Source organism: Amblyomma maculatum, chromosome 2 (genome assembly GCF_055883805.1).
Source record: "Amblyomma maculatum isolate TAMU_Amacu chromosome 2, ASM5588380v1, whole genome shotgun sequence".
NCBI lineage: Eukaryota > Metazoa > Arthropoda > Arachnida > Ixodida > Ixodidae > Amblyomma > Amblyomma maculatum.
In genome coordinates this window covers 34,384,822-34,402,948 of record NC_139345.1, presented here as the reverse complement: position 1 = coordinate 34,402,948, position 18,127 = coordinate 34,384,822, and the positions used below count along the sequence as shown (strand labels likewise).

Genomic DNA, 18,127 nt, shown 5'->3' with positions numbered 1-18,127 from the left:
CAGCTTAGCACATTTGGCAAATTTCAGAGGGCTGCCCTGACCTACAACATGTGCATAATGCAGGCTCAGCATGCTCAGTCAGGCTGTGAACGTTATACTCTATGAGCACACCAGTGCTGCAAACTTGGCAATTTGAACTTGAATAGAACAGAAGAATGCTAGTTTACCCAAGCTTAATGCCAGCTGGTCCCTGCTTGCCAACAGTACTTGGCCCATAAGAACAAATAAGAACAAGTAGAGGTAGAGCAGAGAGTGAGTGAGTTGGGGTTCCTTGTGAACAAAGTTTGCAAAAGTAGCTTTTGTGAACATAGTGATGGGCCTTGAAATCTTTAATGGCATGCTGAGTTTGTTTATGTGACACCCTACGAAGATCACGTAAAACAAGTGCAAATTTTCATGAGTGCACTATATGCACAGGACTCCAAGCACCAAGGTTGGTCAACACAAAATAACTAGTTGTGAGGGCTTAATCCTCCAACTCTGCACATCGTCGTGAGTAGCCTACACTATCTCAGAAATAAAAAGAAGCAAACACATATCCTTGATCTGTGTATCTTTTAACTATGTGAACATGGCAGTGGGAGGCGCTGAGATTGTGCATACTGAACAGCCCACAAAACATGCAAAAGTGTGAAACTTGGTAAGGACCACGAAAGTTGACGTGCCCATCAATATAATTTTTCTATAAGGCAAAGATCAGAAGCAACTCACGTCGGCATTTTCCCCTTTGCGGGCTGCTGCCAAGACTTCAGCAAGCAGGGTGCGTGCATCTATCACAGCTTGATACACCCGTAGCTGGAGACCATCAGAGGCCACAAAGCAGGCACTTGGCGAGTTGGAGATGCTGCCCAGAGTCGTGCTGCATCATTTTAGGTCAGGATTAGTAGATATGCAGACTTCTCATTATTAAGAAACAGAACATCAGGAAAACCGCAGATTTTAATAATAATGTCAATTCCAATTTCATTACAGCAGTATATACAACCATTGAAATTAAACATTAAGCATATGTTCTGTTATGTGCAAAGAAAATGGCAACCTTAACTAAACTATACAAGGCATCTAGATGTACCTTAAAGGGCCACTGTCCAGGGAAGGCCCTTTTAAGCAAAGGAGCCCAGTGTTTCGATCAGGTACCGGACATAGTCTGTGCAAAATGCTACAGTGACACGCGCGCCGCAAAGCATCGAAAATACAATTCAAAGCTCTCTCATGCTCTCCTCTGGGAAGCCAGCTTCCCCGTTTCCTGCGCTGGCCCGACGGGCCCCAGCAATGACGTATGTACCGCGAACGATGTCCATTGGTCCGTCTCGCTGACTGACGGGAGAAGGATTGGTGTCTACCGCTCGCAGCGCGCTTTTCCCTCGCCACGACCAGACTGAATCCAGCGGCGCGCGCTCCCTCGGCTGTTTCTTTTTTTTTTTTTTTCGCGCTCGCGGACAGCCACGCCCCACCTCCCGCCAAACGCGGAGGAGGAAGGGGAATTTGTATTGCGGAGGCTAGACGACCTCGGGCAGGAGAGTGAAAAACCTTTGCGAGGGAACGGAAGGAGAGAGGCATGATAGAATCGGGTGATTGCGGTGGCTGTAACTGCGTTATTAGTTACTCTTTTCAAAAACATTTTGCGGCCTTACGTTCTAGGGGCGAAGTCTCACAGTCACCGAGGAAGAAAATATTTTCGACCGGAGGGTGGACAGTGGGCATTTAAGGCACCTGTACTTTTCATTGGTGCAAACATATGAGCACCATGCGAAACCTAATGATAACTACAGCACTACAGTAAAACCTTGGTATACTGGCTAATCCAGAGAATTTTTTCAGTCTCATAATGTCAGCCTAAACTCCTCAATCCTTCTCAAACCGTGTGCAGCGAGACTCTAGCTTTGCGTGCGGCACAACATTGTCACATCAAAGTGACCCTCTGACATTCACTAGCACTGGCCACCAACACGTCCAGCAGCGTCCAGCACAGTTAGGCAGCTCGGACCACACCAACCCTGACATAAGAGTGCAGTTTCCACTTAGTACCCACACAAGCCGTGTCGATCTCATCGATACAAAATACACCATGCCAGCATGATTGCCCTAATGAAGGCTTGCACTTTGTTCTCACTGTTTCTTTCATAATGGGGGGCCTTGCTATGTATTTGGCTTCAACCCTTCGCTTGACCTTAATGCACACCTTGACAGCCAGCATGGCAGCTGCAAAGTGCACTTGGTGGGGCACAGCCTAGCACCATGCCCCAAAAACTGACGGACTCAGGGGCTCGCTGAGCCCCATGTATTTGGCTTCAGTCCTTCACTTGACCTTAATGCCTAGCTCTAGCTTGACAGCCAGCATGGCAGCTGGAAAGTGCACTTGGTGAGGCACAGTCTAGCACCACGCCCCAAACTGGCTAATAGAAACGCCACAGGTGAGAGCCGGGGCAGACAGGTGACTCACTCAGTGAGCAATCAGCTGGCACTATACTATGCTGGGTGCATTGGCCGTATGCCAGTAGTGACTCTGACCGAGCGACATTGAACTACTTGCCTACTGTTGCGCAGGGTCTTGGAAAACTATATAACAACCACTCTGCACAAGCTGCACTTCACTGCTAATTCTGCTCTACACCACATGTTCGACTTTGGGCTCCACCCTCGTGTGGGCTGTAAATGTCTAGATACAGAAGAACGAACTATGTGACGAAAATACTAAATTCATGTGGACTCTGTGGGGATTCACAATCCCCTTCCTCCATTGTAACGCCCGCGCGTAATTAACACGCGTGATTACGCGCGCTGGCAGAGAGGTTGGCGGAGGAGAGGGCATGCTGGCCACCCCCCGCCGCCTCCCGGGCCCTGCGGCGACGCTGCCGCGGGCTTCCCTCTTTCCTGCCGGCGTAACCGGGAGACCTCCTCTCCCGTTCCGTGTCGAGGAGCGCGACTGCAGCAACTCGCTGGGGTCTTCGGCGAATGGGCGCGCAGCGCGCGGTTCATGATTTCCGCCGAGGAGACCACCGCCGTCACCGAGAATCGCCCGCTGACCGTAGGCACTTACCGCAACGGGATGCGAGCGAGAAGCTGTGTCAGGTGAGAAGACTCCTCCTCTCACCTCCTTGGCGCGCTTCCCTACACGGCGGTTGTTCTTAATTGCTATTCTCTTGCCATGTACTCGAGCAGTGCAATAAACTCTTGCTCGAGTACGCAACTCGGTGTTTGTCCCCTCTGGCCCGAACCCGCCGCAGTGGCGATTTCTCGCACCGCGGGTTGGGGGTCACAGCTCTGTCTGCTAGGGCTGGCACGTCGGGGCTAGAAGGCGACTCTAGCGTCTAGTCCCCCCGTGGCGCATTCTCTTACGAGAATTAACCCCCCATATTTTGGCGCCCAACGTGGGGCCAGAGGTGTGACAAATCGAGTGTCTGTGTGTGTACGACACCACACATAGACTAGCCATGGCAGTGAGCAGGACTGACTTTTCAGTATCTTCTAATACTGCAGTGGTGATTGCACAACGGCAAGCAAGCAAAACCACCTTAACTGTTATTATTGCGAGAGATCAGGAGCTGACGCTAGCCACTGTGATCTTGTAATTATCTGCGAGGGCAGGATGTCATCTCACACGACTCCACCGCTCTGTAGCAGGGTGACGCGCGGATGCTGGTGTGATGGGCATTCTCTCGTAGTGTTTTGACTTACCATGCTCTACGGGAGGACGGTCAACGTTGTAGCGTATGTACTTTTGCACGCGCACGTTGAAGGCATGAGAAGTGTTATTACTATCCTTTCTGCCGCGCCCGTTAGCCAGTTCGTCGCGATGGCTCGCAGCCTCAGAGAAGGGCCGGCCTACCCGGCTTCTCTGAGTTTAAGTGCTGACCGTTTTAATTCCATCAGAGCAGTGGGGAGCCTAGTCAGCCTTAAGGGAGCTTTAGGAACGCGGTAGGATCCTGTTTTTTTTTTCTTTTATTTTGTCGACCAGTGTTCGACGGGCTCCGGGAGCCGAGCGGCGCGGCCGCGGCGCACATAAGGGCACGCTGGTATTGCTGCCTGTGCGGGCGCTACACAGCTTGTATTGCTGTGAGCGCGTTGGATCCCTGCCGTCAGTACTACAGCACCTTGCGAAATCCTTTCCCCACGCGAAGGATACACATGAGTCCTTCGAGGTTGGTCACGCCACGCTGATACGAGCTATATCGCACGATGTGTGCATCGCTGAGCATGCGAACGGCCCTAAGACTTTTCTTCAAGTTGTGTCATTTCGCTGCCTAGTGATGTGCATGGTGACGTCGAATGGGTAGAACTTCCTCTATAAGTTCGCAACAGCGCCACGGTTGCTGCGTTGGGCACACGCCGACGCGCGACAGAGCTGCAAGCAAAGATGGCGGAGCTAGACTTTCACAAAGCGCACCGCAATCCGAGCCCCGCTGCGTGGCCCGAGGAGGACGCACTCCCCCACCAGCAGGCAGCTGCAGCGAGAGGCAAGGCTTGGGATTTCGAGCATCGCGCCTCGTTACGACTTGCGCCCACGGCAGACGTAACTCTGACCAATGCGCAGGTAGTAATTTCTTGTTCTGAATATAGATGGGACGCTCTGTTAATATTCAGCACATTTTGCTTCCAGAGCAAGCACGCGCTTTCTCTTGGAAAAGATCGAGCGGGGGTAGATTTGAAAAAAGAAAAAAAAAAATGTAACTAGGGAAAAGACAGCATTGCAGCCAGCAAGGAGGGGAGCCGGCGGAGGCCACGTCGACCGTTGCAGCATCGAGGAGCAGGCCGTCAAAGGAGTGGCGTTCCCGCACCCAGAGCCTGCTGTCACCGTCAACCGGGCCAAGACGGACGGTTTCCGGTCGGCTACGGAGCGAGCCAGTCGGAGTTCGTGGAACGGGCCCCTGCGTCTAGCACGACGAAAGCTGCAGCAAAGAGCCCGCCTTGGCGCCGTTCGGTGCTCGCGGCCGTGACTTCACCAGCGGGAGCAGCTTGGCGCCCCGCTGCCCTCGCCACCGGCGGCGTCAATGACGGAGGGAAAAGAGGCCGGCCGGGAGCGAGCGGACGACCCGCTGAGGGGGGCCTGCAGCATGCTACGCAACGCGAAGACGCAGTTCCTAACCGTTCCCCGGCAGGCTGCCCTGGCTGACCGACGATGAATGCAGTAGCAGGCCTGCAGCCATCGACACTTCCAAGCCTGGCCGAGTGACGGTGAAGAAGCGGGACCTGCGGCCGCCGCACGTGTGCCCCCAGCTCCAAGGTCGTCTCCTGTGGTCGTCGGCCTTGCCTCCCCCTCCGACACCCCTGGCTGTGAGCTGTCTGCAACTTTTTGTATATTGGCACTTTTCTTTGGGTTTAAATGGTTTTCTTTTGGTTTAAAAGTTAAACGGCGTTTAGCCGGCCCCCTCGATATATCCCTCGGTGAACGTGACTACTTTTAGCCGTACGGCGGTTTTAAGGAGGGGGGGATGTGGGGATTCACAATCCCCTTCCTCCATTGTAACGCCCGCGCGTAATTAACACGCGTGATTACGCGCGCTGGCAGAGAGGTTGGCGGAGGAGAGGGCATGCTGGCCACCCCCCGCCGCCTCCCGGGCCCTGCGGCGACGCTGCCGCGGGCTTCCCTCTTTCCTGCCGGCGTAACCGGGAGACCTCCTCTCCCGTTCCGTGTCGAGGAGCGCGACTGCAGCAACTCGCTGGGGTCTTCGGCGAATGGGCGCGCAGCGCGCGGTTCATGATTTCCGCCGAGGAGACCACCGCCGTCACCGAGAATCGCCCGCTGACCGTAGGCACTTACCGCAACGGGATGCGAGCGAGAAGCTGTGTCAGGTGAGAAGACTCCTCCTCTCACCTCCTTGGCGCGCTTCCCCTATTAGGTGGTTGTTATTGCACCCCCGTACGCGGCTTTCGCTCGCTACACGGCGGTTGTTCTTAATTGCTATTCTCTTGCCGTGTACTAGAGAAGTGCAATAAACTCTTGCTCGAGTACGCAACTCGGTGTTTGTCCCCTCTGGCCCGAACCCGCCGCAGTGGCGATTTCTCGCACCGCGGGTTGGGGGTCACAGCTCTGTCTGCTAGGGCTGGCACGTCGGGGCTAGAAGGCGACTCTAGCGTCTAGTCCCCCCGTGGCGCATTCTCTTACGAGAATTAACCCCCCATAACTCAAATTACCTGAAATCCAAAGGCAAAATTCAGATTAAAACTTTTCTTCCAGATACTTCAAGGCCATTAAGACAGATATGTTCAGTCTTGAGGAAAACGAACAACAAGAACTACATTAAATTAATCAAGCCTTACGACACAAGCGTTGATGCTCTTCGCTGCTTCTTTTTTTTTCCTGATGTGGTTGAGGCTTGCAGGGGTGCAACAGCTCAAATAGGATTTGTAGCAATTTTTGAAAAGCAAAATGTATACTTGGAGCAGCTCACAAGAAAAAACAAATCTGCACGTTGCAGCACGAATTCAAATTCTGGAGCCGTTAAAGAAGAAACCTTAATTTTGGCCCACAAAATGAAGAATCGGACCGCATGAATGTGATCCATTGAAATTTAGCAAGCACCACCTATCACCGGCACTTCATATATTTCATTTTGGAATTCGACATGTACCTATTTTTGGAAATAAGTGTTTTGTACTGCAAGACATGCCATCGCACACACACACACACACACAAAAAGAAAGAATGTGAGCCATAAAATCGAGGAGGTTAATTTTTCAAACTTCAGGGACTGAATAAAAATGGAAAAAGCTGGAGATTATGCATTTCTCTTTTTTATTGCATCTAGCACAGTTTGAAACTTAGTCACGAGATGTTAACTTGTTCACAAAACTCATAAATGTGGCATGCAAGTGGAGGTAGATATGTTGTCGGTTCAAATCCCTGAATCCTTATTGCAAACTAAACTAAATTCCAACCTGACTAGAAGACGGAGGCTAAATGAAAAGGGAAATGGTATGACACCACACTAAATGCTGTACAAAGAACTGCTGCGCTCTGGTACAAACTCCCGTGCATCATTTTTCTGACACATTTTCCTGAGATATTTTTTAGACAATATGTGAATTCTGGGGCACAGCAATGGTTTTCGGCCGAGCAACCCAATACGCTAGAGTGTAAAAAATCTGCTTCCAAGTTTGTTGTCATGCCTGAGCTTCCCCAGTAAAAAGCATTAAGTTATAGGTCAGGCATTATCATTTAAACCTTTTAAAGTTGCCTTGCAGCACGAGACGTCTTATATGCCACTGTTCCAACATGTGAAATGCACAGCTAACGCCCTACTAAACAGAAAATAAGTGTCATATAGAAATCAATACAAGCCCCTTGAATATTTCTTGGCCCTCCTCAATCCCAGCTACTCTATGCTTAGGCTGCTATGGTCTACATTTCTGTTGCATTAATATATTTCGTTTTTTATCTTGAACATATTGCTGAGAGGCATTGTCAAATGGTTGGTTGCAAGTGTATTGCACAATCAGAAACCATGCATTAATAAAATGTTTTTTACTTCAGTATTCAAGAAATGTGTGCAAGAAAAAAAAGTGCCCACCATTTCCCATCTGTGGAAAATAAGGCTAATGGAGCACTTTCCCTAAGCGGCTATGACTACTCTCTCAAAGCCAAAATTAATTGAAATGCACCTCGGAAGCAGCGTGGGGACCCATGCCACATTGGAGAAGGCCGACGGCTCGAGAGAATTGATGCGTGCTAGTTCAGCGACACCGCCAGACTTGGAGAGGGGTCCGACAGACTCCACCTTCCAGAGGATCAGCTCACTGCAGAAACCCTCTGTCGGAGCAGCAGTGGGCATGCTGTCCCGTCGCCACTTGTCACCAACGTCCTGATCTTGGAGCTCCTCTTCCTCCTCTTCCAGGGGCTCCTTGCCCTTTGGCAGGTTGTGGTGGGACGTGGTGAGCAGCAGTGGGAGCACAGGGTGGCACGTGATGTCATTTATCCTGAACCTGTGTCCAGACACCCTGGCTGCGTGGCCAATACTGAGCACCTGGAATGAATGCAGGCAACCAGAGGAAGAGGTGAAGCCAATGATGGCATCAGTGAGAAAAAAAGACATTTAAACAAGTTGTATGTTCTAGGTCCTCACTCTCTGCTATCATGGTCATTTATTCAATACTACATACTACAAAAGAGGCAGTGATGCCCAAAGTTCCAGATGAACTTTTTGTTTGATCCCCAGATCATGACAAATACAGATCATGACAAATACTTTCTTGAGCTTCAAAGGTGTTAAGAAAGCTTAAGAGTCAAATGGAGATCAAAACAACTTTACAAAATCAAATGCATGAGTTTCAAAAACTCCTTGCAACTTCTAACAAATTTCCTCACTTTTGTACCGTCACGTACCGGGTAGTGCCAACCCGACTAGCCCAGCATTCGCTCACTGTGATTGCCTTACGTGAGTGAAGTGGGACTCCTCGCTAAATGTAAGATGCCACAGGTTGAGCGATCCATTGTTGTGCTTGGACAGCATGCACACACTTGGCGTCGGGGCTGCTTGGCAGCAGAAGGGGCGAGGTTTGTCTTCAACGTCCTCATTCTCATCCCCCTGCAAAATGGTTATCACGTGTCAAAGCCCAAGTGTAACAGTCCGTTACACTGTTCTACAAACATCAACAGCACGTATCCGTGAGAATGCAAGCAGGTTCCTTGACTACAACGAGAAATACACAAAAAACAGCAATCCATTTTCCTCATTCAATGGCATCAGAAGGAGCCACATCCTTTTCTTTCTTTTGATAATTTTGTGTTTGCAGACGTAAGCAACACAATAATGAAAGGAATATTCTTAACTTAATCATCAGAATTTCATTAAAAGGAAGAATCTGGTAATGAACTAAATTTTGCAGATACCTTGATATGCTCCCCTCCACTGAAGCAAGCTAGAGCATCGCATGCTGCAGGTCTAGCAACAATGCACTCACACATTGTATTGACATTCACGATAATGGCACCTGTTTAACACGTTAAATCTCGTTACAAGAGACGCTATTATAAGAGACACTCGGTTATAAGAGACATTTGAAAAGGGTTTGGTTGGTCTTCCTATGTCTGCCATGTTAACAACATTGCATACAAGAGACATGGTTACAAGAGACACTCGGTTACTAAGGACAACTTTTTCAGGTCCGTGGAGTAAATTCTTCACTATTTAGAAGAGACACAACCCAGGTGTGCTCATGCAATGCAGCTGAAGCGTACCAACTCATACATGATGCACTTCAGCATCCCTTAGCTAAATTCTGTTCCATATCAGTATCCTTTTTGTTGTGTATGTCAGGAGCTGAGTGCTTCCCCATGATTGGAAAGTCAAAACGGCATCGCATTACTGTTACCTACGAAGCAAATCAAAATGCACGAATGACATCCAGCATTTTTAACTCCTCACTGTTAAAATTTGATCATAAGGTGAAAGCTTAGAATCCTGATGTTTTTCTCTTTGTGAATCCTCTGAGGGTGACGAGCCTGTAAGCATCTGAGGGTGACGAGCTCAATGTGCCTCAAAGGTGTTAGAGCAACAGGAAGGTTTGCAAAGAGAAGTGCTTTACCTCCAGAATTTGGGAAGGAATACACTCTGCACTCACAAAAATACATACTAGTATGAATAACTTCTTTAAGCTTTCCTGAACAACTTCCTGTTAATGCATGTGAATGCATTTATATACTGATATGCAGTAAACTGATCAACACAGTGATTTTAAAATTTTTGGTTACAAGAGACGTTGCTTACAAGAGACATGTTTTTCGGGTTCCTTGAGTGTCTCTTGTAACGAGGTTTTGCTGTACTGCCACAATTTCATGAATAAAGCACGAGTTCTTTTTTCATCACCTGCCTCAGAAAGCTGAAATCGATTTCAAGGCTGGCACAAAAGAGAAAAGGTCAAAGAAGGCACATGAAAAAAATGAGAGCCAAGCACCGGTTCTATTGCTTTCAAGTGCCTCCTCTGCCCCTGGCTCTAATTTAAGCTACAAACAAACTAGCCCAACCTAAAGTAGCACATCAGAAGGCGCACCGCATGGGCAAGAAAGAATTGCTATAAATGCAAAAAAAAGAAAAAAAAAAAAAGAAGCAGTGCAGATTGCTGAGAAAGAAGAGGAAGTAGTGACGAACTGTTGAGTAATCGTCATCACCCCTATTATCAGCATCAGACTGACTATGCCCATTGAAAGACAAAGGGCTCTCCCATATCCCTCTAATGAACCTGGTTCTGTGCCAGCTGTACCTGCTTTGTCCCAGCAAACCTCCTAATCTTATCCCTTCACCTAACTTCTTACCACCTCATGCTAGGCTTGCCTTCCCTTGTAATCCAGTTCGTCACACTTATCAACCATAGACTATTTTGCCATTGCATTACATGTCCTTCCCATACCCATTTCTTTATTTTGAGTCAAATGCCAGTAACTCAAGACTGTTCTCTGATCCATTTTACATGCCTCCAGACTCTTGAAGTTACACCTATCATTTCATTTTGTATAGCCAGGGGTGGAAGCAGGCTCGAGCATATTGGAGCAGCTCAGGGAGCAGCAATATAGCCAATTTGGTGCAGCTTTGGAGCAATGAAACGAGAGTTTGAAGTATTCAAATTAACTTTTGGAGCATGTTTTTAGGACCAAACACTTTAATTAAGTGCAAGTTTTTGCTTCTAACATACAAAAATGTCCAATTTTATTCCTTTCTATTCAACCGTCAATGCTTTGCAGACTACCCCCGCATCTCTGACAAGACAAGACAAACAGCCAAAACATATACAGATATTAAAATAACACAATTGACTTGTGGAACCATTTGGAAAACACTAGCAGCAAACTGAATACTTGCTTCTGCAGTTCATAACTGAACTAAGTCTGATCGTTTTGGTATGATAGATTGAAACGTGGAGTCTACCCCTTTGATGTGCTCAAACACCACCACTAATTCACATCAATGACCAGCACATTTCTGCTCTCTTTGTGCATATCCTTTTTGATCCTATGCCTATGCTGAAAAGTTCCAAGGCACTGGTGTAGTAGTACCTTCAGGAAGGACAGACTGCACTCAAGGGTAGCCATTTCTTCCTGCAGTTTCTTTTGCATCATAGCCGTCTACCAGTGGCTCCTCATGTTTTCACCTGAGCGACACTGGCGCTTCCTTAACATTGGCAATAGGCCCTGTGTGGCTTTCCAACACTCCGGAGGACATGTCTTGTGCATGGAACCTTTGTGGTGTCACCCCCTAACACTTTATGTAAACTGACTTAGGCTTGATACGCTTGGTACTAACAAGGAGGCACGATGGTGAAGTACCTCCTTGTTTTCAACAGCTGCACCCTTAGAACAATTTGAATAGTTCTGTGGTCTGACAACTTTCCTAACGGAACCCGCCGTGACTGCTTTGCTCACTTCCCACTACAGGCAATTCAAAAGGCTTGGAGAAGGTGCTATGTCAAGTGCAAAAAACATTTTTTTGTAATTACTGCCCTCCAATCACTTGCGATTTGTTTTAAATTTACTAGCAAATTTGTTATGCTCTATGCTTTACTAGTTTATGAAACTTTTATATGTATTAAGCTCAGCACGAGGTGCCTTATAACTGCCACCTTAATGCCAAAAGAGACTCCTAGAGCGTGTACATAGAGCTTGTAGCATGTCACTGCCACTTGTACTTCTCACTGTCACTTAATCAAATTGCATCGAATCACATTTTTGGAGGAAATATTATTAAAAGCCCCCTGTGCAGCAAAAATCCGCGTTCTGCAAAATTCGATGGCAGTGCATCGAGGCAGCCAGTTTGGAGCAGTTTTGGAGCTGCATTTTGGAGCAGGATGGAGCAGGGAAAGCAGTTTGGAGCAGAATGGAGAAATTGGAGCAGCACTTCCACCCCTATAATAGCTCTCTGCATTGTCCTCAAATTACGTTGAACTCTTTCCATTAATCTCCATGTTTTTGCTCCATAGGTTGGTACCATTAAGATCCTGCTGCTATATATTTTCCTCTTATGAGATATCGGTAAATTTCCATTCATAACCTGAGAGTACATGCCAAATGGGCTCCACAGCCCAATCTTTCACTAGTTATTTCACTCTCATGGTTTTTATATGTGGTCACTACCTGTCCTAAATAAACATATTCTCTTTTCACTTCCAGTGCCTTGCTACCTATCAAACTGCTGTTCCCTTCCAAGGCTATGGATACTTTAGTTTTCTTCTGCAATTCGTCCTCTAAGTTACTTAGAAAGGCAATGCTTCAGCGAATTACAGATTGCAGACTTTTTTTACTAACTCTTATTCTTAACTATTGGCAATTCAGGTCTCTCAATACTTCCTGTAAAAAAGTGGTTAACCACACTGGATGTTGTGTCTCTTTGCCTCATACCCTTCCTTATTTAGATTTTATTACTTTCTTTATGGAGGGCTACAGTTACTGTGCAGCCACTATAGATACCTTCTAATATAATGGCTCATCTGACCCCCAGTTCAATGCTTACATGGCTGCAGAGGTTTCGATTGAGGTAAATGCTTTTTTCTGAGGCAATTGCTTGAAGTTAGGTGGGCGGATGAGGTTAAGACGTTTGCAGGGGCCAAGTAGATGCAGATAGCACAGAACAGGGCTAACTGGAAAAATATGAGAGAGGTCTTCGCCCTGCAGTGGGTATAGTCTGGCTGATGAGGGCTAACTGGAAAAATATGAGAGAGGCCTTCGCCCTGCAGTGGGTATAGTCTGGCTGATGATGATGATGGAATGCTTTCTCATAATCCATGAAGGTTATATATGGGTAATGGCTATAGTCTGTGCATTTCTGTACATATTACCTGACTCATAGTGTAGATATGATCTAATGTTGAGTAGCCTTTAGGAATGCCTGCCAGGTCCTTTGGCTGACTGAAGCCTAAGGTTGCCCCAAGTCTACTGATTACCTTACTAATTGCCAGTAAACAATGGACAGGTGACAGGTGTTAGCTGCCAAGATTCCAGAATGCTTGAAGTCATGGAGCATTGTGCATGCAAGGTGGCCAGTTTTTCTAGCACGATCTCCCCATCATCCATCAACAGGTCAGCAGCTACCTGATCCTCTTCAGTTGCTTTCCCACTTTTCGTAACTCCTAAGGCTTTCCTTTTTTTTCTCCTTCATTATCAGCAAAATGTCCAATTGCTCTCATTACTATCCTGATTATAAGAGCTAGTGAATCAATCGGTACAGAAGTTGTCGGCTACATTAATCAGCCTATCCACATTGATGATGACCATGATTTCCTCTTAGCGCGTACATCTGATTTTTGGCTATGCCTAACTTTCTCTTGAATGCTTTCAGGCTACCAACATTTTGTAGAGCATGTTCGATTTCCTCCACATTATGCTTCATTATGCTGGTTACCCTAAGCTTACTAATAATGTTGATAGCTCTGCCGGTCTATTCTGCCCTTACGTTGGTGCCTCCAGTTCAAAGGCCACGACTTTTTCGTTTGAGCATTTTGGTGTCAATGTGATAGTCTACCAGCACTCCAGCTACTACCCCAAGCAAATGCTCGTCTTGCTTGTGGAGCAGCAGTGATTGGTCAACAGCTGCATAACAACTGCATAAAATGTCTCACTCTAGCCAACTATGCAAAGTTAGGCAAAAGAAAAGCAAAACCTGTGCAGCACTGCTTTCCCATTTGCCCTTTTTTGCCATTTTTAAAAAATGCAAGCTTAAAAATGCATTTTAAGCTTGCTGTCTCCCTCATGGCACTGTCAAAAAACAAAAATTAAGTCGTGGTTTAGCTCTGGTTAACCCTAGTTGAATTGCAAAAGCAACGACGGAAGCTTCTTTTGCCTGCTACATTATTCCCCTATCAAGCCCTATCAGTGTAAGATGCTACATTATTGGGGATACTTAAGCTCATCCTCTAAGGGTATAAAGTGAGAGCGCAAACTACCAGCCCACATATAAAGTCACACTTCAACCAAGCTGTATGGATGTGCCTCCGTGTCGTAGGCGTAACGAGAATGCAAACGGTTCTGGCAGGCTGACTCTGATATCACCCTCCCATACGAAAGAAGCGACCCGAGTTGGCAGCTCCTGCCCATGGCATAGGGGTAACATTAATTTAAATGTCATGGCAGGCTGACTTTTTTTTATGAGGGGGCCGCAGCTACACCTCTTCAAGACGCTAAGCCTCTCCACGGTGTAACTGTGGCCACCCGAGGTCTCGCTTTGGCTGTCATAGTATTGCTTTCGCAATAAAATTGTGCACGGGCAGTGCTCCCACTGACTTGGTGTGCCTGCTGTCCCTGTCCCTGCTGCTGCTGTGATGGCTGGGGTGGTAGCACCAGGGTGGGAGCAATGATGGGCGTGAGCGGGCTCGGCTGGGCCCATGCCCCAAGACCCGACAGGACGGTGCGCAGGTCCAAGCCAGCCGTTGGTAGGTAAAGCGCCAGATGATGTGACAGGGTGGCCGCATCCCCCAGTGGGATGGCACCTGGAATGCGCGACGAGAAGCTCACCAGGGCCTGACGGAACGACCCGGGACTGCACTCATCCAGCCAATCCACCAGCCTGCACAGTGAGAGTCCACAAAATCAATGAAGGCTGTTATGCAGCGGGGTTAGAAACATCTGTTGTGCAACAGAATTAAAAGTTTTAAGTACCTCTGCTGCACCCAACAAAGCAAAATGGAATAGTAGCTGAGATATGCTCACCAAACGAGAAAGCTTCCGTCGACCGGATGAATGCTGAACAGCAGGTCGGGACTCTGGTGCCACTCACGCAACAGCGACTCTATTTTGCGGTCCAAGGCATTTCCCAGTGACTGCTGCTGCCATAGAAAGGCATGCACAAAGCACGCCCATTCATATTAGTTTGTTTCTTTTCGTTGTGAAAATAGAATGAAGAAAATTGACAAAAAGCATTCAAGTGCTTTTACTCTGCTTATAAAAAACAAGCTCCATTGACCTAAACAGAATTCTTGAAACAAAATACAAGCCTCAGCAACAAACTCATGTGTACTCCTTAAAAAGAAAAAAGCTGCGCTTCAAGAAGAAAAGAATGTACAACTTCTGCTTAGTCACTAGACAATCATTTGGAGTAAAGCAGCGCAAAGCCGAAAAATTGCTAAACTATCTTTTATTTATTTATTTATTTATTCTTCAAAGGTCCGGGGACATTACATGAGGGGTGAGCTGTGAAATTTGATATGACTAAAAAATATCTTCGATGGCGGTTTTGTATTAGCTGAAGTTAGTGATGGTTGCCACTTCGAATGGAAGGCCATTCCAGTCTCGAGCTGTTTTCAAGAAAAAAAAACTGATAATATGTATCAGTGCGGGCTTTCATTGGATAGACGGCATTAGGGTGAGAGTTATGAGAAATGCGATGAGCCCGTGTGATAGGAGTAGTTTCAGGATCAAAGGTATGATAAAATTTGTGATATAAGGAAAGACGAGCGATCTTGAGACGACAGGCCAATGTAGGAAGATTAAGCAAAGATTTAAGTGCGGAGACACTGGTGTGATATGAATAGTTGGAACAAATAAATCTCGCAAATTCTGGGCAGATTCTAGAGTTTCAATAAGGTTAGTAAAAGAAGGATTGTGCGCGGCGCATGCAAACTCTAACTTCGACCGTACAAATGTTAAGTAAGCAAGCAGTTTTATTGAAAGGGGTGCTAAGGCAAGGTTACGGCGTAAGTATCCTAAAATTTGGTTAGCTGAATTAGTAAATATCGTAAATATGTTGCGGCCACGTTAAATCTTTGCTCAAGTGGATGCCAAGATATTTATAGGAGTCTACTGATGTAATGGGAATATTGTTAATTGTATAAATCGCGTCCAGGTGGTTGCGACGGCGGTGGAAAGAAACAAGAGAGGTTTTAGTAGAATTTAATGACATCAGCCAAGTGTTACACCACTCTTGGATGCGTAAAAAGTCTTCTTGAAGCTTGGTTACATCGGACGGGTTAACTATTGGACGATAGATGACACAGTCATGAAAAGGCGGATGTTAGAACTGATGTTAGAGGGCAAATCATTAATATAGACGAGAAATAAAAGGGGGCCTGAAACAGTGCCTTGGGGAACCGGGGAAAGACATGACGAATGAGAATTAGCATGAACGAATTGACAGCAGTCCATCAAGAAAGCACGAATCCATTCCACAACCAAAGAATGAAGGTTTAAGCGTGAAATTTTAAGAATAAGGCGTGCATGAGGAACTTTATCAAATGCTTTTTCAAAATCAACGAATATGGCATCCGTAGGAATGTTTAAATCAAGGCATGCATGTATGTCGTTAAGGAAAAGAACTAGTTGTGTGTCGCAGGAATGATCCTTGCGGAAACCATGTTGGTTAGGATGAAAAAAGTTAAACGATGTTAGAAAATTGGCAGTATGGGAATATATTACATGTTCCATAATCTTACATCAAACGCTTGTTAGGGAGATTGGCCTGTAGTTAAGTGGTGATGATCGGTTACCTTTTTTATAGGCTTTTTTATCACTGACAGCAGTAGAAAATTTGAGTTTCTACGTTTATGAAATGCATTAACAAATGCTTCACTTGTCACAAAGCATCTAGTGAAATCTAATGCCTTTATCAGCACAAGATCAAAGCTCCAAGGAAGTTTAAACTAATACACTAGAAGTTTCAAAGAACACTATTAGTATATTGAATTATACAGTTGATTCCAGACATATTGAACCTGAATATGTCCAATTATTGCTTACATCGAACAGCCAAAAAAGGCCTCTTGAAAATCATGTGCAAAAGTATAGAACTAATGAATGCGATCCCCTTGGAGTTTGACCTACCCAAGCTCTACTGTATATAACATCAGAACTACCAACAAAGAAAGCAAAAGGAATGTTACACAAGCCAATATAGTGAAGCTGCCTTTTTTTGCTGCTCAGAATAAGTGAACATTCAGTAGAAGACATGCAGATAACACTCTCACTACTGAGTGCAATGCTTCACTTCACTTCGAGCATTAAGATGGCCGTGTGTGTCACATTCATCATACACAAAATAAATCACATTAGCAATGTGACCGTTCCGCACCTCTACATTCTTGCCAGAGGCCTCAGTGGCTAAAGACGCTGAGGACGATGCTGGCGAGAAGGCCTTCACAGACTGGGAAGCTGGCATCGCTTCCTCAGTTGCGGCTGCTATGGTTCCCACGCTTCCAAGCCTCAGCGATTTCAGGCCGGATTTACCTTGCCAGCTGGCTTTTGAAGCTGCATAAGATAGCCATTCAGCACAAAACAAAGCTTGCTACAGCAAAACTTTCTTGGCAGCTTTGCCATCTGCTTATGTACAAAAGCTTTAAGTAATAAAAAAGCACTCACATGTTATTTCTGCGTCTGCCACATTCACTAGATGCACAAGACAGATTTTTTTTTTTTCCAGCACTTAGAGCATTTTGTTGGCAAAAAAAAAAAAAAAAATGCATGTCACTAATAAAGAAGCTGCAAAGACCTTTTACTTTGCAACACTAAAATAATGGCACCCTTATCCCTGAAAAGACAACATGCTTCATCAATGCAGTAGAATCTGGTTAAAAGCTACAATTCATTCATAATAAAACTCATAATTTGAATTCATTTAAATTCATAATTTGTTCAAAGAAATGGCTTAGTCCCATAAACCATAAAACATGTTTCAATACATATTCTCGGTCCCCCTTAGAGTCCGAATCACCAAGAACAGACAGTGCACAGTGGTCTCTGTATGTGAGCTGTGTCACAAGTTAGAATAAGCATCAATTAATAACAAAATACATGTGGCAATTCAATGATATGAAGAAGCAGTCACTGACCATAGTCACACTGTGTTCTCATTCAAAACCTGTATGGGTTTCGAAATGCCTTTTCTGTTTTGTACTATGATCAGTGACTGCTGCATTTCATCGCCTTGCCTGACCGACGAATTCCCGCTGGAATCTCCACTACAATATCTCTGCGAGTGGTTTATAGTGTAGGAGTGGGCATGCTCAAATTTACAGCAATTTTTCTTACTTTAAATTTGATAATTGCATGCTTCAGCTCACCAATTCGACTCTCCTAGTGAAAAAAAAATTGTTTTCTTAGTCTGGCTTCTGCTTATGTTAGTGAGCTTTGACTCATAAAATCACATTAGTAATCCGCAGTTCATATAACAGTTTATATAACTACACACTCTTATATGGCATCTCCCCATTTTCT

At 46.0% G+C, this 18,127-nt stretch overlaps 1 protein-coding gene across 1 annotated transcript in view; it reads right to left on the bottom strand.

Moving 5' to 3' along the window:
- The window catches only part of Rbcn-3A (rabconnectin-3 alpha), a 122,980-nt gene that overhangs the window by 89,507 nt on the left and 15,346 nt on the right, over positions 1–18,127 (bottom strand). Inside the window, exons 12-17 of the mRNA XM_084593783.1 lie at positions 16,986–17,161; positions 14,633–14,745; positions 14,207–14,489; positions 8,376–8,525; positions 7,603–7,964; positions 712–859 (exon numbers count right to left, since the gene is read on the bottom strand). Of these exons, the coding sequence (XP_084449909.1) occupies positions 712–859; positions 7,603–7,964; positions 8,376–8,525; positions 14,207–14,489; positions 14,633–14,745; positions 16,986–17,161 (1,232 nt within the window). The remainder of the gene's footprint in view (positions 1–711; positions 860–7,602; positions 7,965–8,375; positions 8,526–14,206; positions 14,490–14,632; positions 14,746–16,985; positions 17,162–18,127) is intronic.